The 21,779-nt window shown below is 36.6% G+C and overlaps 4 protein-coding genes across 4 annotated transcripts; 1 reads left to right on the forward strand and 3 right to left on the reverse strand.

Moving 5' to 3' along the window:
* Nucleotides 1-446: 446 nt before the first annotated feature.
* Nucleotides 447-3,674, forward strand: LOC103951429 (cell division protein FtsZ homolog 1, chloroplastic). Its single transcript, XM_009362791.3, has 6 exons — nucleotides 447-816; nucleotides 1,212-1,311; nucleotides 1,522-1,751; nucleotides 2,305-2,472; nucleotides 2,733-2,966; nucleotides 3,309-3,674. The coding sequence occupies exons 1-6, from the start codon at nucleotides 556-558 to the stop codon at nucleotides 3,576-3,578; spliced, it is 1,263 nt and encodes a 420-aa protein (XP_009361066.2). The 5' UTR covers nucleotides 447-555; the 3' UTR covers nucleotides 3,579-3,674.
* Nucleotides 3,675-5,577: 1,903 nt separating this feature from the next.
* On the reverse strand, nucleotides 5,578-12,623 carry LOC103951428 (transcription initiation factor TFIID subunit 6). Its single transcript, XM_009362790.3, has 13 exons — nucleotides 12,462-12,623; nucleotides 12,042-12,244; nucleotides 11,494-11,580; nucleotides 9,922-10,023; nucleotides 9,726-9,834; nucleotides 9,326-9,429; nucleotides 9,111-9,245; nucleotides 8,931-9,026; nucleotides 8,619-8,743; nucleotides 7,952-8,084; nucleotides 7,623-7,748; nucleotides 7,426-7,537; nucleotides 5,578-6,078 (listed from the first exon to the last, which is right to left on the reverse strand). Exons 2-13 carry the CDS (start codon nucleotides 12,165-12,167, stop codon nucleotides 5,738-5,740), a joined length of 1,596 nt encoding a protein of 531 aa, XP_009361065.2. The 5' UTR covers nucleotides 12,168-12,244; nucleotides 12,462-12,623; the 3' UTR covers nucleotides 5,578-5,737.
* A 1,287-nt stretch (nucleotides 12,624-13,910) lies between these two features.
* Nucleotides 13,911-17,532, reverse strand: LOC103951427 (syntaxin-52). Its single transcript, XM_009362788.3, is given in 7 exon segments — nucleotides 13,911-14,166; nucleotides 14,168-14,227; nucleotides 15,123-15,167; nucleotides 15,283-15,383; nucleotides 15,485-15,687; nucleotides 16,001-16,219; nucleotides 17,385-17,532. Coding segments are annotated over 7 exon segments (723 nt in total). The 5' UTR covers nucleotides 17,408-17,532; the 3' UTR covers nucleotides 13,911-14,094.
* Nucleotides 17,533-18,854: 1,322 nt separating this feature from the next.
* On the reverse strand, nucleotides 18,855-21,672 carry LOC103951425 (NADH dehydrogenase [ubiquinone] 1 alpha subcomplex subunit 2). Its single transcript, XM_048573322.1, has 3 exons — nucleotides 21,511-21,672; nucleotides 21,321-21,427; nucleotides 18,855-19,172 (listed from the first exon to the last, which is right to left on the reverse strand). The coding sequence occupies exons 1-3, from the start codon at nucleotides 21,594-21,596 to the stop codon at nucleotides 19,069-19,071; spliced, it is 297 nt and encodes a 98-aa protein (XP_048429279.1). The 5' UTR covers nucleotides 21,597-21,672; the 3' UTR covers nucleotides 18,855-19,068.
* Nucleotides 21,673-21,779: the final 107 nt, after the last annotated feature.

The following is a 21,779-nucleotide window of genomic DNA, read 5'->3' on the forward strand; positions in this document are numbered from 1 at the left end:
TTTAGTTAAGATTCTTTTATCTTTGACTTTTATAAAAGAACCCATCATTATAATGGCATGCTTTTAGTTACAAGCTTACGCTACGATGTTCGCCCTTTTTATTTTTTATTTTTTTCTTTAATGTGGTTTAAATTCGTTTTGGTTGTTTTATTAGCATTTCAAATATTGTTGAATACACCTCGTATATTTAAAACACCCTACATTTATTTTTTAAACTAAAAAATATGTTAATACACCCCTCTTACTAATCAAAACTACCCTCACAATATGAGTGCAGGTGCATAAAAACTTATATATAATTTATGGGTGGTTAGGATCGTTTTAAATGATTTGAGGCATAGTAAGAAAATAATTGTTTTTCTTTACTTTTTAAGATTTAAATAGCCATTTTATATAAGTTATCTAACAATAAATATTAAGTATGGTGTATTCAACAATCAGTGGGATATTAATAAAAAAAACCTTTCTAATTTTGTAAAACCCTAAAAACCCCAACCCTCATTTGTGTAAATCTGTGAGACGGTGAGACACTGAGAAGCAAACGGAAAAACGACGATGGCTGCATGGACAAGCCCGAACGACCTAATCTCGACGACGTCGTCCTCAATTGCCGCAGCATTTCACCACCACAAGGCACTGCCTTCCCTCGGAACATACATTCCTCTGAGCGGCAAGAGAAGTAGCCCACGGAAGCGTTCCCGTTTTGGGGTCGTCAGCTGTTCCTTTGTGCCCACGGAATCGGCCAAGATTAAGGTCGTTGGGGTCGGCGGAGGTGGCAACAATGCCGTTAATCGCATGATTGGCAGCGGTTTACATGTGGGTTCTCTCTCTCTCTCTCTCTCTCTCTCTCTCTCTCTCTCTTTCTCTGAGACTGTAATTGGGTTTTTTGTTTGAATCCCAGTTGTAAATCTGCATAAATATGTTCATTAACATGTATATTTATTCTTGGGTCTTTTTTGCAATGTGTTATAATTGTGTTTACTTTACAAAGCCAATTGTGATTTTAGTTGCCAAAAACTTGAAAGTTTAAATTTCTTTACTTGTTGCTGGTACTGGATTGATTTTACTGAGAAGACGAACTTTAGTAAGCCGTTGAAAATTGGTGATTTACACTTAAAAAAGGAATTTTTCTGAATGTATTACTAGCAATGCTTTGACAATTACTTGCAATTAATTGGTTACTGAAAGTGTGCTGCTTCTGTTGACATTAGGGTGTTGATTTCTACGCCATAAACACGGATGCTCAGGCACTCTTGCAGTCTGCTGCTGAGTACCCGCTTCAAATTGGGGAGCTTTTGACTCGTGGACTAGGTCAGGCACACTCTTTTCGATCTGGGAAAGCCATAGTTTTGTGGTCTGTGTACATGTATATCGGTGCATGATGTATGTATTTATATACTATAGTTTAGTATCACATTTAGTATTTACACCTATAAATGTTGGGGTTAATGGTATCGCTGATGAGGACTTGTTATATTCTCTATGAGGCCTATGATTTTAATGGATTTGACAGAGATGCAGGTACCGGTGGGAATCCGCTTTTGGGGGAGCAAGCGGCTGAGGAATCAAAAGAAGCTATTTCAAATGCTCTAAAGGGCTCAGATCTTGTCTTTGTAACAGCTGGGATGGGTGGAGGAACAGGGTCCGGTGCTGCCCCTATTGTGGCACAGATATCCAAAGAGGCAGGTTATTTGACTGTTGGTGTGGTTACCTACCCCTTCAGCTTTGAAGGGCGTAAAAGATCTTTGCAGGCAGGTGTCAATTTGGTCCTCATTTATATCTTGAATTTTTGTAGCTGCATAAATGGATCTCTGTCGATAATTGTTTTGTGCACTTTTCCTGAATTAATATAAAAACAAATGTTTCCTTCCCAAGTATGCTTAAGACAATTGAATGATACCATGAGCTTATTAGTTACTACTTACGGTTCACATCTTGTTAGTTAACTTTTATGTGGTTTGGAACGTTGTCTTCTGTTTTACTGCTTTATGAGACTGCATTTTACATTGGCTACAGTCATTTATTTAGGACATAGCATATGAAAAAAATCGAAAGATCATCATAACATTTTGACCAATTTAAAATTAACCGAAATTGAAGTGACCTTAGTACTTCTGTTGCTGGTGGTGAGCCCTAGGTCCAACAAAATAATTTCCAAGTTCCCCAGCTCTGAACCATAATTGAAAATTTATTAGTTTACATAATCAAAAGTAAAACTAGAATTTATTCGGTTATCATTGAGTTTTCTTATGAGCAGTATGTGGATTGGGAGTAATCTTACATGCATTCATTGGCTTCTTCCAGGCATTCGAGGCCATTGAAAAGTTGCAGAAAAATGTTGACACTCTAATAGTGATACCGAACGATCGCCTCCTTGATATTGCTGATGAGCAGACACCCCTTCAAGATGCTTTCCTTCTTGCTGATGATGTTTTACGTCAGGGAGTGCAAGGAATTTCTGACATAATTACAGTAAGTACTATCTTGAGATGCTGAAACATATAAGAGTTCAAATATTGACAACTATTTTGATTTATAGCCTTGCACTATTGTAAATTAGGTTATCATTGGTGAAGTACATGATAATTTGCGAATACAGAGAGACCAAGATGCTGAAACTAATCCGTTTCTCAGAATAATCTAATTCTCTTTCTACTGAATCAAATTATAGTACCGCAATATTTTTTCTGATAATCTCAGGCAAATTAAAGTGCTGTTTCCTTTATATGTAGATACCCGGACTGGTAAATGTGGATTTTGCAGATGTAAAGGCAGTCATGAAAAATTCAGGAACTGCAATGCTCGGAGTAGGTGTTTCCTCGAGCAAAAACCGTGCAGAAGAAGCAGCTGAACAGGCGACTTTGGCTCCTCTGATTGGATCTTCAATTCAATCAGCTACTGGCGTTGTGTATAATATCACAGGTGGAAAGGACATAACCCTGCAGGAAGTCAACAGAGTGTCTCAGGTAACATTACTGGGTTTTATGCTTTAATCTTGAAGGAAGAAAGGGACCCTGAAAATTTTCTGCTTCCATATTAATCTAATGAGAGCATTGACTATATTGAAAAGTGGTCTCTTCAGTTATATGGAACGAGGGAAAAAGTAACTTTAGTGAGCTTGAACCAGCTCCTCAGGATTTACATCATCCATTCCCCATAGTGGGAATCAATTCTCCTACCTCTACATTTTCATTTTCGAAGATGAGGGGGAAGTCGTAAATTATTGCTTGTGGTTGGTGCTGGTAGCCCTTTTTTCTTTGCTCCTTTCCTTGGCCTAATGAAGTCTGCAAACTATTGTAAATTTTCAGGTCGTGACGAGTTTGGCAGATCCTTCTGCTAACATAATATTTGGGGCTGTTGTGGATGATCGCTACAACGGAGAGCTTCATGTGACTATTATTGCAACAGGCTTTTCGCAGTCATTTCAGAAGACACTACTAACAGACCCCAAGGCAGCAAAGCTGCTTGACAAGGTTGCTGGGGGTCAAGAAAGCAGAGGGATTCCCCTTCCCCTAAAGTCCTCAACCTCGCCCTCCACCATTTCATCAAAACCGTCTCCGAGAAAGCTTTTCTTTTAATTCAGGTTGTATTTTTCTGATTCTCATGTGCATTTTGCCATGTAATGATACTGAAGCTCCAATCTATGAGATTTCATGTCACTATTTTCAGTCAAATCCTTTTATCTATTTCACCTCCTACCTTTTACTTTCACTGCGTTTTGTAACAAAATTTCAAGAAACACGAACTCGAGATTGGCTATATCAGTGGTCTCTCAAATATACGTGAACACATCACACGTTTCAATCATTTTTTTTGTCATGAAAATGTGAAGAAAAGTTATCGGGGATATTTTATATTTGAAAACAAAAATAAAAAGATTGAAGCTTGAGTTTTGATCCCAATGTGGATTTCTGTGCAGATGCATACCACCCGTTTTTGTATTTTATTTATTTATTTAATACAAGCGATATCCAGGAATCAGGTGCAAAGGTAAATGGCTCAAAATCATTGATTTTGAGCCACAAATCTTGTGTGGATTATCAAACCATCCAGAAAACAGAACATTTTTGCGTAACAAGCCAACCAGAGTGTTGATATAAACCATATTAAAGCCACCATTGAAGAGCATATCAGCTAAATTCATGTCTACACATATATTTTGCGAATGTTGTGTCGGAGGATTGTGATTCTCTATAGATATTAACTCTTGACGAGCGAATGACATAAGACTGGAAAGAAAGTAAAAAAAAACAAGCTTAAGATTGGAAAAGTGCTTGAATATGTAAACTTGCCGTTTTACTGATATACAAAAGATTACAAGGGAAAATACTTACAACAAGTGTTTACAAAAGATGGAAATGATGCTAAGAAACTTGGGATGTTTGCTCTGTATGCTTCTTCACATGCTGGTTGAGGTGGTGTGGTGGTATCAAATGAAGGAGAGAAGGCTTACTTGTATACACAAAATTAAATTGGTCTGCTAAGCTACAAATTACTTTTCAAAAAGTATACAATTATTTACAACTATTTCTGAAAGTAACTATCGATGTCATTGTTTTTTAATTTAGCTATTTTTGAAACTTTTTGCCAATAGTGAAATTTCTTTATTCTGGTGCTTTTTGCTTTGTTATGGACCACAGCTTGCTGCATGTTAACTTTTGTTTGTCTTCTTGGACCACTTTCTTTAGTGTGGGGAAGATTAACTTTATGCTTTTGTCTAGGTGATTTGATGGTCCTGATGAGTATTTTGAGAATCATATAATACTTTCATGTCGTGATAATTAAAAGTGTATAATTTTGGGTGTTTTGATTAGTTTTCCCTAATTGGAAGGTTGGTGTAAAATCCACTCTCTAGGTCTAATTGGAAATTGGAATTCAGGGACAAACACATAACTGCATCTCCAATTCCATATGAAGTCATACACGAACAAGAAACAACAAAGATAACGTTCCAAGCCAAACCAAACATACTTGTATGGGAGCAACGCAAACTTTGGCTTCACCAAATTGTCAAAAAGTATTGAAAACATGACGATGACTCTCGACAGCAACGTTAGAAATCGTACAGAAATGACTCGCACGGACATATTCCTCTGACCCTCACTTCATTTGTTAAACGTTTCTGTTGAGAGCAAAGCAACACGAAGTTTTAAGTAAAACTTGGCTTACGCGTTATGATTAAGTTGGATGAGTGACTTTGGTTAAGGGGAAGTAATTTTTGCATACCTCTATTTATGTATGACCCTCGATTCTTCTTTGCTTGCTTTGGTTAGTAGATAATACACGAATTCAAAGTATATGAAGGTGTTTTCAGCAAAAAGGTGGCTTCAATAACCACCATTAAATTATTAAGTAGAATTCCAGGAAATAAGGGGGGAAGGGAGCAAGACAGAAGGAACGTTAAAAACACCACCATCCAAGAGCACATAACCTTCATGCTAAAAACAGCAGTTCTATGCTACTTTTTTGTATTTTCCTTTTATGATTGTGATTCTCTGTGGACATATCTCTACCGTCAATCACGCGCTTCTCGGGTCAGCATCACTTCAAACGAACGGTGCCAAAGTTTCAAGCAAGTTCTGCAAGTATAATCTGTCTATTACTTAAGGGCCTGAGATTCCCCGAAAAACTTCTGTATGCATACAAATGGATAACCTACAGGACTCTTAACTACAACACAAGAATCGGAGTTAAACAAATGATTCACACATTCTTAATACCGATGACAATAAATTAATCACAAGAAGAAAGACAACTCTGGTTTGGGTGTAAAGGAGAACACGCTTTCCCCAAAATATTCGAACAACGATGCCATTAGATGTCCTGCGTCTGTCTCCTCTTTCCACGCCTGAGCAAGAACTGTTGACCCCTTTACCATTTTCCCACTGACCTCCCTTCCTAACATGTGTTCCTTTGGTAACTGGTGGGACATTGATACAGATGTGGAGAATCCACCTGCAGCTCCTTGCATGTCAACTTGCATGGAGTTCATTGGCATTGCTCCCACTGCACCATCAGTAGCTAGTTTTTTGAGTGGTGGTTGTTGCATCATGTTGTCTGTGCTTGCTTTGCGTTTATCTAGATTGAACAGGAGGTTAAGCACAAGGATGATATGGGAAAAAGTACATATTCAACTTAATTGAGGTAAACAAACTTGTCACCATCTTCAAACCGTGTTCTCTCAAGGCTAAAGCTACCATGTGAAGGGAAGAAACATGTGTTTTGCATAAATTTTTACAGCTCTAAGCAGATTGGTCTTACAAAGAAAATATTTTTGGTTAGCTGTATTATAGTTGCATACGTTTGACCCATGCAAACGCATATCCCGAGGCCAGTATGCATGTGCACGGAGGGAGAAACTTAAAGAGGCAATTAAGAAGAATCAAGTATTGAACCAGATTTACAGTATAATTTCACCCTTACCATGTTCCTTGAAAGATTGAAACAACAAACACTATACAGGACAACATTTCTAGCACCCAAAACCATTCAACAGGCCAGTATAATTCATACCATTCTGAAGTTTCCACTATCACTTTATTTCCTGTCAGTTCTACAACCACACACCGAATTTAGTGACAAACAGAAGCAAACACTGACAATGACCATCTAAAACTAACTGCCATATCAAAAATCTATCACTTGCAACTTACATTACAGAAGCATGGACAACAATGATTCTGTCAGAATTATATTAAAAGCCAATATCTGATCTCCACAGTTATAGGTCATGCATCGTTTTTCAACAAACTTGGCACAAAACACATCTATTCCAATTCTGCTTGGTATGAGATATCAGCCTCATTAAGTGGGTGGATTACATACAGTATATCATAGCACATACATGCATCACCTTGTCTCACACTCAACCATCTTCCAAAGGAAGACAATTACTAGCTACTCTATGGCTCATTATACTATCTTTAGTATCTTTTAATACAGCCACAAATTCCACTGTAGTTGGATTATCATCATGATTATTTAGTGGTTATCACGAATACTATGTTTGTCCATATATTTATCAAAGTTAGATGACTACCTGATTTCTCATTTAGCTGTTGTTTTGTAAAGACAATCCTCAAATAGGAATACTGTGTTTGTCCATATACTTATCACATTTAGATGACTACCTGATTCCTTATTTAGCTGTTATTTTGTAAAGACAATCCTCAAGTAGGTACCTAACAAGTGAACAGTTTGGATAATAGGATTGCATTGAGTTGGGCCCCATGCAATCCTTTCTCTTATGAAAGAAGTTACATCCCTTTCTTAAGTTTTCCAACATAATGTATATACATGTGTGTATGATTCACATTACCCTGAATACTGAACGCAAATCACACCACTCGCACAGAGCAATATGAATGGATCAATGTATGTTCAGGGAACATACCATAGCAATTAAAGAAGTTAAGGAAAGCGTACTTGTCATTGTTGTTGCAACCTTTCCATTCCTTTTCCAAACGGCATGAGCTGGAGGAGACAACAGACTATGGAACAGCTTCAGCCGATCATGCATACATTGGCCAGCAGCATTCTGGAAGTGGCATACCATGTCAAAGTCAATTTGATAGCAAACCCATGCACATAACAACAAAATTCAGATTGAAATATGAACTAACCAGCAAAGCTCCATAGACACGCCAAGCTTCTTGCCTCTTTAACTCATTCTTTTGCTTCTCAAGTATCATTTCTGGCTCAAGAAGTTGCATATACGAATCAAGATTTGGAAGTATGAGTAGACGAACCTGTCCAACATTAAGAAGCATCTCAATTTTCTCAAAGCCAACACAAAAGATGTTTCTAGTAGGAAAAGTAGAAAAACCAAGGCCATGAAGGCAGCCACAATTAAAACTAAATGCAACTGTGCTTAGAAAATATTTCCAACACGCAAGAGACTGCAGCCTTATTAGAAAATTCATGTAACATAAAAGTATGCACTTGAGCATACCACAGCGGGACCAAGAGCTGCTAGCCCTTGAATTGCACCATAATGCTGAGATAATGCTTTTGTTGGATCCAAGAAAGCATGAAGCAGAGTCCTTGTCAAACGTGGTTGAAGATTGTGATAAACATGCCCAAATCTGCAAAAACACACTGCTAATAAAATATAGAAATATCTTGACATAAGGCTAGAATTTTAAATAATCCAGTATCCCATTATTTTTAAACAGTCTGTATGTTGCCAATTTATTCAAAAAGGGTAATTGGTCACAATGTCAGACTAAGTTTTACTAAAATTATAAATCTGGCAGACTGAGTCACCTATGTTAGTTGGAACATGGTTCTTGATTTATGTAAAAGGAGCCCTGACTATAATATACACTTGCAGTGTACTTAGATCACACAACCATTCAATAATGCCATATACACGTTCCAGCCTTTGGCTTAGTATGCGTAAATATAATTGTACGTTACAAGAATGACCTTCACGCAATATAAACAAGATTTTCCAATGACCAATGCATGAGACATGATGAACCAAATTGAATTTAACAATCAACTTTTTCTTCTTTTTGGTACGCATATATTGCACAACATTGCTATACTTGTTACATGTATCTATGCCTTAAACAAAGAAATAGGTTTAACAAAAAATAAATAAAAAAAGTCTTCACCTTTTGCAAATTGAAGACACCAGGTTTGCTGTAAAGTTTCTAAGTTCCCAGTGATTGTCAGTGTATCTATTCCCTAATCTTTTTGCAACAAGGCAGGTAATAACAGATGGCATCAATTGTTGTAGCTGGAACAAATTACAAAATTAGATACACAAAACCTAACTTGAAATGGAACTTTTAAATAGCTGATAGAAAAACTATAAATTCTTCTGAAATATCAGATTGAAGATTATATAGCTACAAAATCTATGTACTTCAACAGTTGATAGAATGCACTGCTTACATAAACAGTTGATAGAATGCACTGCTTACATAAGGTTCAATATGTATATGAGGATTTTGAAGAAGGCTCCGGACAAGACGCATCAAAGCAAATAGCAGAGGGAAATTATTCAAATTCCGTGTAACCTGAGACAATTGCAGGAAAAAGTCACTTACAATGCATAACAAAAAGCAATCAGTCCCAATTTAAGATATCACCAGAATCACTACCTCATCAGCAACAAAGCATGTGAAGTATGGAACCAACGCATGGAGTCCGGAATCTGTTGCCAAGCTCACTAATGCTTCTTTGAAGAGGGTGGAACTAGACCTGCGAGTAAGCTCTGTAATCTTCTCAAAGTAAAGCTGCAGAGGCAACCACAGGGAAATTGGCATTAGATATTATTTTACGTGAAGTGCACAAAGAACAAGGAAAAAGAAAATACCTGAAGTTCCCTTGACAATACATGCTTAACAGGCAATTTAATCTCTACAGGAAGTCCATCTTCCTTGTATTCAGATTTTTTGACATCAGAGTACGCTGCAAGTGCTACAAAGCAAAGCATTATGGCAATCCAAATTAGTATTGATGGTAAAGTTAACTTTCAAATAAAATTGGTCATACTTCGGAAAACAGAACAATGATTAAGCAAATTATTAGAAATGAAATATATCATCATTAATCAGAGCAGAACGTGATTAAATAAGGGGTTTACATAGTGGATATGCAAATTATAATTCAAAATATGATGCCTGCCTCGGCATGGTAGACTAGGAGAAAAACCTTGGTAAAGACTAGATACCTAAATTAGCCAAGAAAATCTTGTATATAAGTTCAGCAGCTACCTTCAACAGAAGCATTTTCTGGAATTGCAGGTTGAACACCTTCAATTGCCAGCCAGTGAGCAGTAATTGATACATCAAGTGGTGCCCTTGGTAAAGGTGCTTCAATGACCTATAATATCACGCAATATATAAGAAGAAAGTAATTGATATATTTCGCATAGAAAACCTATATTTCAAGTCATCAACAAGCACTTACATCTTTAAATTCCACATCCTTGTCATCAATGTAGAACAAATCCTTATGTCCAGCAGCTCTCTTGAATCTCAAAGGATCTCCAGAGGCAAACCCATATATTGGCTATTGCATGTAGAAGACATACAAATTTTTATCTTTGTTTATTGAGAAGGTGAACATGAGTTAAACAAATAAAATCAGAAACTAAAAGCAATGGACAACCTTTTCAAACTTAAGGGCCGTTTGATAACCATTCCGCTTTCAGTTCTTGGTTTTCACTTTTTTAAAACTTAAAACTGAAATCTTGTTTGGTAACTATTTTCTGTTTTTTTTTTAAAAAATGGAAACTAAAAACCATACACTGAAAACTCAAGAAAGTAGTGATCAGTTTTTTTTTTTTTTTTTTTTTGTGAAAACAAAAATTGAAAACTGACTACCTAAAAAGAGTTCAGTTTTCAAAAAAGTGAAAACAAAAGGTAAAAATGAAATGGTTATCAAACTGCCCCTTAGAAATCCCTATTTTTCAGCACAGTATCCACACACATGGGACAAACATGATACACTTTAAGACGCTCAAAGACACACAAACCCCTAACAAACCAAAAAAGGAGGAGGAAGAGGAGGGGTTTTTTTTTTTTTTTTGGTGTGGGTGGGGAGGGAATGTTGGCTTAGACATGTGGAGCACCATTCTATCCATCAGTTAATAGATCCTACCACACTATATCAGACTGCATAACATATCCGCTCCCTCAAAATTTATTATAATTTCATTTTCTGAGAAAATGATCCCACATCTCTTTCTATATACATATAAGAACAGTGCGTACCAAGGTGTGAAGTGGGAGAGAAGGTATTTCATAATTGGATTAAGGTTTTGAATAACTCATGCAGCACGTCCTTGAACAATACTCAAGGCTTTGGGCTGAGTAGTCACAAAGAGAAACAAATGGGACCTATCACAGGAATGTCACAAAATGCCCCGTTCTTGGGAACCAAATAGAAATGGGACCTATCGGGTCTATCTTGTAGAGGTGCTCAAATTGCATTCTCATATCAAGGCTAGGAAGCAAATAAAATGGTTTAGGGGCTTTCCTGCACAGCGTAGATAGAAGGCGAAGAAGTCCCCTTTCCAGGAGATTGTCCCAAGATTTCATTCCTATTAGAGTATTGAATACTTTTATCCTTCTAAGAATCTTTTCCCATCTCCTTTATCTTACGAGTCCAGGAAGCATTTTTCTGTTTAGGGTTCAGACTTAATTCCATTTTTCTGTTCAATAGAGTTCAGACTTAATTCCATAAAAGATCCCCAAGGTCTTACCATAAAGATTATAAGTTCTAACGTGTATACTACAATGTATTAATCATACAACAAAAAGATGCTCCAAGCATTTAACTAAACGTTAACAAAGTTCCAAAAAGACAAAAAAAAGAAAAAAAAAAAAAAAGCAAGCAAACTAACAGAAAGAAAACTGAGACAATTTATAAAGCATTTAGAATGAAAGGAAGCAATCTTTACTCTCCAAGATAAAGAAAACCACAAAATTAAAACACCTCCTCAAAGGAACTCATATCTGAAAATAAATTATGGCTTACGTCCACGTTTCTTAATTTAAGTGCACTATCCACATCATCTGTAGTCAGAATAGTCCGTCTCGAATGCCGCATGCATTTAATTGCCTCCTGCAATTATAAAATGACAAGCATTTGTTTCCTCACTGGCATAAATGGAACGCATAGACCACATAATGAACTCAAACCTATTATTTGCTTAACTGAACGATAATCTACCTTAAAGAAGAAAACAAGAAGTTGCTTCTCGGCTTGAACTTTTCCCTTGACTCTTATTTACAGATTAAATTTTCCCTTAACTCTTATTTACCGATAAGAAAACCAAACATTTAAGGGATATTTTGTAAAATAATATTTTTGAGTTACAATTGGCAATGAAGGATAAGAATTTACACTTCAACACTCTCGGATATGTCCAATTCATACATCCAAATGCAACAAGTAAATTAAAGCTAGTTCTTTCATTTTTGTGAAAACCAAATGTTGAACCAATCTACAACCACACAAATGCCAAATTATACTGAATAAAATTGAGCACAAACCTACTGTAACAGCATTAACAAAGCAAATACCTGCATGATCTCTCGGACCCGGTACTCAACATCCGGGGTAAGAGCAAGAGCGACATCGGGGGACAAATTGGTAATGCCAATGCTCTGTGCTACAACTTCTATCGCTTCTTTCGGCACATTACTCATCTTTATTTGATTTGACAATTTTTTTTCGCTTAATTCTTACATAAACCCTCTTGCATCAATGGCCAACGCCACTGGTTCTGTAAAGCAATTAGAAAATTAACAAGAAAAACCCTAATTCGCAAAGGAATTGGCCAATTGGGTATGAAATTTTGTAGCAAATTTTGCAGGGAAACGAGATTAAGCAGAAAGAAAGTCCCAAAATTTGCATATGTGGAGCAATATAGGTATATACATATATTATACATGCAATTTAAGCTGTGCAGAGAAAGAGTGTTTTGAGAAGAAGAAATTTACCTGAAAATCGCACGGAATCGGACTTTAGGTTTGACTGTAATGGTGGACGACGCGTACCGGTGATGAAGTCAGAGAGCCATGGCTGTCAGTTCAAAAGGAAAGAAAGAGGTTGCTTACTGCGCTTTGTGCCATCTACCTACAAATCAACATGGCCCAAACCGCAAATGTTCGGCCTACGAGGCCTATAGTTTGTCTTCATTGTAAAGCTATCTCTAATTGAAAAGGCTAGATATAACTTCATCTAGAATTATAATTCTGTAAAAATTTATTTTTAAATAAACAGGGTCAGACCATATTCATATATCATCTCCAACCAAAAGGCTAAACACAGCATCCCCTATAATTTATTAGTTTTAACTTAATATTTTAAATTTATTGATTAATTTAATTAAACTACCGTTGCAGACTTTCAAATCTAGTTATTGAGTTTGAATCAATTATTGAAAGTTAGGTCCAATAAAAGGGGTTAAAAAAAGGGCTACATTTGATTTGCCTAATAGCCCTTTGCCCAAATAATAATTTTGTGGGCTTTATAGAATTATACTCTAGTCATCAATTGGAGATGAGTTTTTTGACGAATCAGAGTATTTTTTGGCTTTTAGACCTTTAGCCCTCTCCATTAGAGATGGCCCAAGGTATTCGAATTTGAGACATTTTTTCAAGACTGGAAAAATATGTATCCTTGAACTACATAAAAGGGATAAATGTTACTAATAGAACAGTCTAGTAATATTGTTGACTACTTGTGAGAGTTAGGACGGCGAATTCGACTCCAGTAACCCAGGGAAAAATGCCATACCCACTTGGTCAATTCCTTAGCTACTTCTTGCCTCTCATGAACAAAAGCCAGTAGCTTGCAACTCAAGCCCTTGAGAGCATTGATCATTGCTCATGCGGTCATGTTTTTCGATTCATTAATCTTCCAACGTTAACGTTAAATCACCAGATATGAACCGTTGTATAAAAAACAAACAAATATGTGATGAAAGTGTATAGATTTGTGTGGAGTTCATTCCCATTACCGTTTGATGTGAAATTTTTTCAAGGGGTTAGTGTTCGACGTTTTTTTGAGTACATCGACATTTTTACATTAAGGGAACGAGAGTTCAACTAAGACACGCAATAAGCAGTTTAATTTGGTATCAAATTCGTCATCCATGAGATTCGAACCTAAGACCTCTCACTTCTAAGCGAAGAGAAATACCACCAGACCTCTCACAACGTATTGAGCTCAAGTCTATTTTAATTGATCACAATCTATCTCATCCAACCCATCAAACGGAGCCTAAAAGAAGAACATCCAATGGCAAAGGAGTTTTATAAAACTGCTGCTCTTACGAATGACTGATTGTTTTGAGTTGATGTCAAAGTCTTTCAAAACATGCTTCCAAATTCATTCATGCATATTAACCGATAGGAACGATGTATCAAACAATGAAAAACAGAAACTATTCAAATATGGTACTAATACGTGCCAATAAATAAAATTTACAATTATTTCAACAACACACAAATTCACAAACCCAAAAAACCAAGAAAGCCGAATACATCATCACAACGAAGACAGCAATCCACATCGAACACACACAAACTGGAAATCATGAGACTCGGTATAGACTTATAGTTGGCATGATTACAAGTATTTGATCAGCAAAAAAATCACAGCAATCAGAACTACTATCCCGACGACAGATAAAAGCAATGCACATGCAAGAGCAACCACCCTTTGTCCGCTTGTTCAAAACTGCCAAGTTCTTCTGCACCCGCTGTTTTGGCAATAACGGGTAGACAAAATATTATGTGATTAATATTTGCTCACGTTAAACTAGTGCAATTCTTAAGGAAAGAAAGCAAAGAAATCAAAACAATCAACTTCAGCGACAGTCCTTGGCATGATATAATACCCCCACAGAGACTATAACACGCTCTAAAAGCTTCATCACCAAACCTCAAATCAAATCTGGAATCTAATTCATATGATTCTAGTTCGTCTACAAGCCTTTTTTTCACTGTAAGACACCACCCAAAGTCTTTGAGTAGGATATTTTTTGAGAAGTTGCCTACCAAACACGGTTCTTTGAATTTTAAAAAGTTAAATCAAAACTTAAATTTTTTTTTTTTTTTATAAAATCAAATTTTGTAGTCCAATTCTTAAGTAGGATACCAAATGGGGCCTAAGCTATTCCTCACGATCCGAGCCAAAACCCTCAGTTTGGAGTTACATATGTAAAAGCATGAACCAGTGGCTGTCCAAAAGATGAAAAAAGAATAAAGAATTTTATCACTTAAATCCCATCACTTTCCTTCAGTCTCTCTAGCAATTCCTAACATCTTTAACGTAACATAATTTCTTCACTTGACAGCATCTAATATTTCCTCCTATTGGGCTTACTTTTAGTAATAATTTTTTCCTAAGAAATACCAAGCAAAGAATTAACTACAGCCCACACTAATCAAAATGCATTTTATGAACGACAAGATGCTCTAAAAAAATTTCCACCAGGGACACATCTTTGCTTGTCAAGGTACACAATAGTCTTTTTTTCACTGTTGATTTTCTTTGTTTCCGAGAATTAAAACAGGTGGGAAGAAAAGACGTGTGCAACAGTCATTTGCTAAACAAGGGTCCACAATAATTTAAAATACGAGTTAGATGATTACCCGTAGCCGAGAGTCCGTAACTTCCACATGATCATCCAAGTCATCCTGCACAATGGGCCAGAAAGAATAAGTAATACTGAGAGTACAAATACATTTTAGATAAATAAGTAATTACTGATGGAAGATTCAAAAGCACAAGTACTAGAACGCAAGGACATACAATAAGTCTAGTGTGTAGGTCAAGTTCTTCATTGACTGCCAATGCAATATGTTTTGTGCTTATTACAGTCTCCTCCAATTTCTCAAGCCCCTCATCTTGCTCTGCTTCATAGGAACATCATGTAAAGATCAATATTGTGAAAATCAAACCATGTGCAAATATTACAGAACAACAAATAGTTAGATCTGGATAAGCAGCTTACCTTTCATAATTTGTCTTTGCAAACCAACAAGGCCGTAGTTGTCTAGTCCAACTGTTCTTCCCATGGCATCAGTTTTATTTATTTCTGACCCCAGCAAGCTATCTCGGTTGGAAGAGTTGGACGTCAATGTTGAAGCCATCTGCTTCACTTTCGATCGTAAATTTCCTATCATATCCTTTCGACGATTCATCTCTTTCTCTGATCTGAGTTTCAAAAATGGCAGCATAAATAATGTCATACAATGATAGCCAGAAGTATCTTTAACATTATGATGGACTATCTTACAATAACTATGTTTGATTTTGATCAAAAGTTTCATGTGCTTTTATCACAAAAGGTGATCACATGAAATACATACTCAAAGAACTCATAACTTGGGAATAAACACCGTCACATGCTACATTGACCAATAGAAACCGGAAATGAAAGAAGAGCATACAACATTGTTCAATTCCTATATTTGTTCCAATAGCAGTTTGGTGTATGCATTAAAACAAGTCAACTATGATGACTTACATGTGCTGTTTTCCAGGGAGTTTTGACAGAAGGGACTGTAAGCTATCAAGTCTAGTCCCCAATATTGTAATCTTCCGCCGTATAGCAGAGACATGACGCTGGGTGTCAGGACCTGCAGGCAATGTACTCAGTTCGGATATCATACCACTGATATCATCAGCAAGTTTTGTTGCTTCATTATATTCCTTTATCCATGAGTCCGAAGAAGATGCCATTGTACTGAAATAAAAAGGGCAAATTATCTCATCAATAACATACTCAGGGATGGCTTTTGTACAAATGAACTCAATATCTTTAAACATATTTAGGCCTTGCATAGATTTATAAAAATCAGATGACAAGTAAAATACAAGGTTAACCGTGGGCAGGAGATTATATTTAGAATAGCACTGCGTAAGGATATTTCATCTTTCTGGTTAGCAGAATTTTTAGTTTTCCCCAAGAACTTTACCAACGCACCATATCTTTGACCTTAAGCTGAAAAGACAGGATTTATTTGGTACGAGTAACACAGCATGAGCAGTACTTGTTTGGTTGATAAGCACTTAAGAAACAATAATAAATTCGCATCAAAATCAACAGTTCCCTCTCCTCTATGTAATCCTGCAGCTAATTTCCCATTAATTTAAACCTATCAATACCAAAGCATTGTCACCTAGCTATAAATTCTGTCCAAACTACTAATTGCTTTTTGGCACAATAAAAGTGCTGTGTTGACCGAGTGCAAACCAAGAAACTTCTCAGAAATGCATATCCAGCTGAACACAGTTACACCACCATCTTTTGGAGCATAAACTTCCACATATAAGATCTCTATATATTTAGTCCAATCTTACCGACTCTAAAAACTACTATATCCACGACGAACCCAAAACATTAACATACATCAGGAACATTGCCTACTTCCAAAATGGTAACAATTACACTTTCTACCAGAATTTGATCAAAAATCTACAGCACCATATAAAGGACCTCTAGCTTAGAAAAATTGAAGGAAACCAGCGAACAAGTACATTGCATCAACTCATCACAAAAATCCTGCTTGTCTCGTTTACTGTGGAATGCAGCGACACGGGCCATAACTAAGCTCTTCATATGCCTAATTCTAAGTAAGTTGAGTGGACTACGTGAACATTCTTCCACCAATTCTTCTAATCGATAGCGCTCAAGTCTCAACCGAGAGCAACAAAAGTAAAAAGAAAATTCTCAAAGCAAAAAGATGCAATCGAGTGCTTTGAAGCAACAAATCCACAATTCAAGCTGGGTAAAACAATTTGAAACAATTCAAGTAAATATTCAATCAAAGCAACTGATGCCCAGATAAAATCGATGCAAATTCAAAACTTGAAACAAATTAAGAACTAATTAAACAACGTGCACAAACCTAAACGATCCCACGTAACCCATAATTCGCCAAAAAAAATGCTGATCGACCCAAAATTGTAATCGAAATTGTCAAAACGAAACGAAGAAATTTTGATCTCGACCATAAATATACGGGGGGAAACAAGATTGAAATAGATATGATCCCAATGTAGAGGGTGATGAATTACCTGATTTAGGGATTGCGACTGTGGGCCGTGGAGAATGGGGAGATCGGAACGAGGTCGTATCGGGATAGTGACGAGAATGGAGACGAGCGAGACAGTTTAACTTTAACGGGAGGAGACGACGTCGTACGGCACAATCAACCAACAACACACGGGAGAAGTAGAGGGCAGAGACTTTGTCCGACCCCGACGTCGACGTAGTGGACACCGCACCCAGAATTATTACAAGTCTTTAGGTTGCTGTGTGTCCTACACGGTGTCTTTATTGTCGTGGTACCAAAGTCTTATCCTTTCTTTACGTTGCCAATCGTATTCAATACGTTAATTTAACAAATTTATCGTTCAACAGAAAAAAAAATAAAAAATAAAAAATTTTCACTTAATTACACCTTCAATTAATAAGACTTAAATAATTATTAGTTATTTAGTAAAATGATAAATAAAACTTTGCATTTTTTATAATTTGAAAATGTATTTGGCCCTTTAGTTCGAGATAATTTTATGGGGATGAAAACTTAGAAAAGGTAGCTGGTATCAAAGAAAACGATTAATCAATTTGTGTTTGGTTGTAATATTTTTGTAATAGTCCCTTTCCGTTGATGATTCCTCAAATAAGCTAGAGGGACCCAATCTATAGTAAATTTTGACGGTCCAATCGTTGAATTTTCATCTCTTAATTCAACGATCATTTTCGAAAAAAAAACATCAAAACCGAAAATCATGTAACCACTTAATTAGAGAGCAGTCATTTTAGTTACAAAAAATTATGTTCGTCTATTTTTTTCATTAAATTAAGACAAGTCGTCTTAAATGAAATTCGATTTTGATAAACTTTTTTAGGATGATATGTATAAATAAGAGATGAAAATTCGATTGTCGGATTGGTGTCCCTCAATGGAGAGGACCGATGGTGCTGTTGTGGTGACGATGGTGGTTCCAATTGCGGTGGTTGAGGGTGGTGACGACGATAGCGATTGGGGGATGGTGGCGATAGTGGGCTGACATCATGCCCGTGATGTCAACAGTTAAAAAAGGATCAATGAATGGCGGTGTAAGAGTAATGATGGTAATCCATGTTTTTATTTTCACAATTTTCAATTTGGTTAGGTAAGTGATTTTCACGCTCGCGTACTCCCCCAGCATAGTGTTCTCCATTCTTGGCCCTTTGGTTCGAATAAAAATCAAATGACATGAATTAATAAGCGTGTGTCGAAATTGTGAAGAGGTGTGTGAAATATTTTCTTCTGCAACTCACAATGTCGGGTTTGTTTGCATCTTGATAACTAGGCCAACAGAGGGCAAACTCGAAAAGGAAGCGCAGAATTCAATTTGCAGAAGATTTGTTCTTAATGGAAGATGGAAAATACATGAATTATTGAAACTACAACACACGCATTACTGCGTAAGCAACCCAAAGAATCATCTTACACAAGAAACGCCTGATCTATATAAAGGGCAGGCGTCAGAGGAATGAATTTCCCGTGAATGCAAATTTATTTCATTTCACACTGTCGATTATCAGGCTTTCAGAGACTCCCCCACTTTAACAAGGTCCTCTAGTGCCTTCGAAATCTGTGGCTCTGTTAAACCTTCCAATCGAACGCCCCTCTCAACACCCATGTCTGTTAAATAATCAAACGTTAAGTTTGCGGAGCAATATGGCGCAAAATTCCAGTTAACAGAACACGACTAAAGAACCAATAAAGGAACGTACATAGGTTGAATAAAAGTACATTAAGAATGAGCAATATAACGAGAATGACTTAGATGGAACAGGTTCACCGCCATGTGGCGTCTCAATCCAATAACACATTGCCATGTGGAGAAAAACTTGCACATGATATTGCATTATTGGACGAGGGAAGCCAAATGGCAGCGAACCCATTCCATCTAAGTCCTCCCATATCAGACCATGACACAGTGCGGCAGAAAGTGCGTCATTAAGTACAGGCACCTTATTGTGAAGGGAGAGAGTTGTTTACCATTCGTCAAGTAGTCATATCCAAACCCACTTTGCTGTTAATCCCCACCCAAAATGACAACTAGATAGGTAAAGCTGTTATCCAATAGGGTGAAAGCAGGCAGACTCGAGTCCCTACACCTTTAAGGTTGCTTATTGCAAAATTTCTCCATACTTGAAATACAATTCTAACATGACCTATTCAAATTAGTCTATGCATGTCCATAACATGTGCGTTATTGGTAAAATAGAAAGCAAAGCCAAGCCTTGGGATTTCTAAAGGATTCCGTACAGAAGAAATGAAAAAAAAAGGAAATTAATAAAAGGTTTAGCTCCAACTTTAAAAAATCCTATGAACCAACTGGTGGAGGCTAGCTAGAACCATTATTGTTCGGCCACCTGAAAAAGACATGTTCTATTGCTAGCAATCATGCTCTTCTAAGTGCCGGAACCTAAATTCTTCTTCTTCCGACCTCTCGTGGCATCTTCAACTTAAACAAAATACATAAATTTGGTGACACATGTCATAACAGTAACTGAAACTCAGCACATTAGAGTAACAGGGGCGACATCTATCTTTTTCATACATCTAATATTGTTTGACTAAACCTAACATCCTGAAACTTTAGTTCAGGAATTAACTTATTTTCAATAGTTATCAATAATCAAATAACTAGAATTTTCTAAGGCTTTAAATACACATTTTTGTTCATACATATGATGGAGGTGAAGAAAACAAGCACATGGCCGGTAAATATTCAAACTTTTTATTCAATCACTTGTAATTAGTTCACAGGACAAAGGAAAAATAAAACCTCATTTTCCACACTGAACCAAAGAAAAAACATGGTAAATAGTTTTAACCAATAAATTATAAAATGTTCAATGCACTTGCCCAAGATACTGCTGCACCCCTTTTTCCGTTACTTAGCAGTTTTCACATGCATCTTGAAGTGAAACACAGTTCTAGTTATAATAAAAGGGTATTATTGCAAGTCTGGACTACAAACATATGAAGTGTTCCGACAATTAGAAATCTCAAGTTCCTCTAGTTGATCAGCTCCCACTAAAACTAAAACAATTTTTTTTTTTTTTGAAATTATCAGCCAACGATGGTTGGTTGAGTTAGTAAGGATTGTTCTTTGCATACCAAGGCCTAGGTCCGGCCCTGCTGCCTGCAATCCCTCTTGGTGGGCTATCTGTAAAAACCAAAAAAGAGGCTACAAGTCTAAGACCCCTCTGTAAGTTCTCAAAGAGTCTCAAAGAGGCTTGTGGTATGCCCTGAGGGGATGGAGTTGCCTCCCCTCCTCCTAAACTTTTTTTCACCAAAAAAAACTATCATCCCCTCTCAAACATTTTCTCCTTACTAACTCAGATCTATTTTCTCTCTTCCCACTATTCTCTTATTTCCCCTTCTCTATATTTGCTTAAAAACTAAAAATGTTATTGAAAAAGGCCCTAAAATGAGCAGACTCCATCATTTGAAAGATGCATATACTTGTGCGCCTGCGTGCTTATTAGAAATCATCTTATGAATTATTAAAAGACTGGAATCCAAGTAGCAACCAAACAGACGGCAGTCATATGTTGGATTCCATAATTATTCATAAATCACAAGGCAATGCAGTGAGAGCTAATATCTACCTTAACCCAATGACGATACACAGTTTATTTATTTATTTGTTTGTTGAAAACGACACACAATATTTACTTGAATTTAAGCATTTCGAATTCTAAAAATCACTGAAAAATGTAAAAATAAAAATAAAAATTCATAGAAAAAAAAAAAGGAAGGGTGGGATGGGAATACCATATCTAGCCCACAACTGAGGTTCAATCCCTCTGCATTCCCGAATCAAGATGGGCAATTTGGGGTTTGCACTCTTCAGATCCTTGTAATTCTTCTCCACAAATGTTCTGCAATATCAAACAAAGATTTACCATTTCTGTAAAAAATAAATAATTTAAAATAATAAAAGAGAAGAAGTGATTGAATGGACCTGGTGGATGCGCTTGAAGGGGACGATTGGCAGAGCAAAACCCTAATCTCCTTCAAGTTCTGAGATAGCTTCCCTCTCCATGCCATTTTCTCTCTCTACCCCCTCACTCTCTAACTCGCAAGCTCGAGGATGAATAAGTTCTGCCAAGGTCTCTTAATCGCTTGGTGACTCTCGGGTCCAACGACTTGTCGTGTGATTTAACGACATGTCGTTTCATCTGTTTGAAAGATTGAAATTTAGATGGGGGCATTTAGCAAAAGATAAAGTTG

The sequence above is a fragment of a genome, unplaced genomic scaffold (assembly GCF_019419815.1).
Source record: "Pyrus x bretschneideri cultivar Hongxiangsu unplaced genomic scaffold, Pyrus_bretschneideri_v1 Contig66, whole genome shotgun sequence".
In the NCBI taxonomy this organism is placed as follows: Eukaryota; Viridiplantae; Streptophyta; class Magnoliopsida; order Rosales; family Rosaceae; genus Pyrus; species Pyrus x bretschneideri.

What these genes read in the sequence shown, in the direction of transcription:
- LOC103951429 (XM_009362791.3), top strand. Translation starts at nt 556, where the DNA reads ATGGCTGCATGGACAAGCCCGAACGACCTAATCTCGACGACGTCGTCC. An exon ending in GCTTTTGACTCGTGGACTAG is followed by an intron (nt 1,312 to 1,521) that starts GTCAGGCACACT and finishes ACAGAGATGCAG; the next exon opens with GTACCGGTGGGAATCCGCTT. An exon ending in AAGTCAACAGAGTGTCTCAG is followed by an intron (nt 2,967 to 3,308) that starts GTAACATTACTG and finishes GTAAATTTTCAG; the next exon opens with GTCGTGACGAGTTTGGCAGA.
- LOC103951428 (XM_009362790.3), bottom strand. Translation starts at nt 12,167, where the DNA reads ATGAGTAATGTGCCGAAAGAAGCGATAGAAGTTGTAGCACAGAGCATT. An exon ending in GGGTCCGAGAGATCATGCAG is followed by an intron (nt 11,581 to 12,041) that starts GTATTTGCTTTG and finishes TTATAATTGCAG; the next exon opens with GAGGCAATTAAATGCATGCG. An exon ending in GTGTCTATGGAGCTTTGCTG is followed by an intron (nt 7,538 to 7,622) that starts GTTAGTTCATAT and finishes TGCCACTTCCAG; the next exon opens with AATGCTGCTGGCCAATGTAT.
- LOC103951425 (XM_048573322.1), bottom strand. Translation starts at nt 21,596, where the DNA reads ATGGCATGGAGAGGGAAGCTATCTCAGAACTTGAAGGAGATTAGGGTT. An exon ending in CCTTCAAGCGCATCCACCAG is followed by an intron (nt 21,428 to 21,510) that starts GTCCATTCAATC and finishes TTGATATTGCAG; the next exon opens with AACATTTGTGGAGAAGAATT. An exon ending in TCAGTTGTGGGCTAGATATG is followed by an intron (nt 19,173 to 21,320) that starts GTATTCCCATCC and finishes ATTATTTAACAG; the next exon opens with ACATGGGTGTTGAGAGGGGC.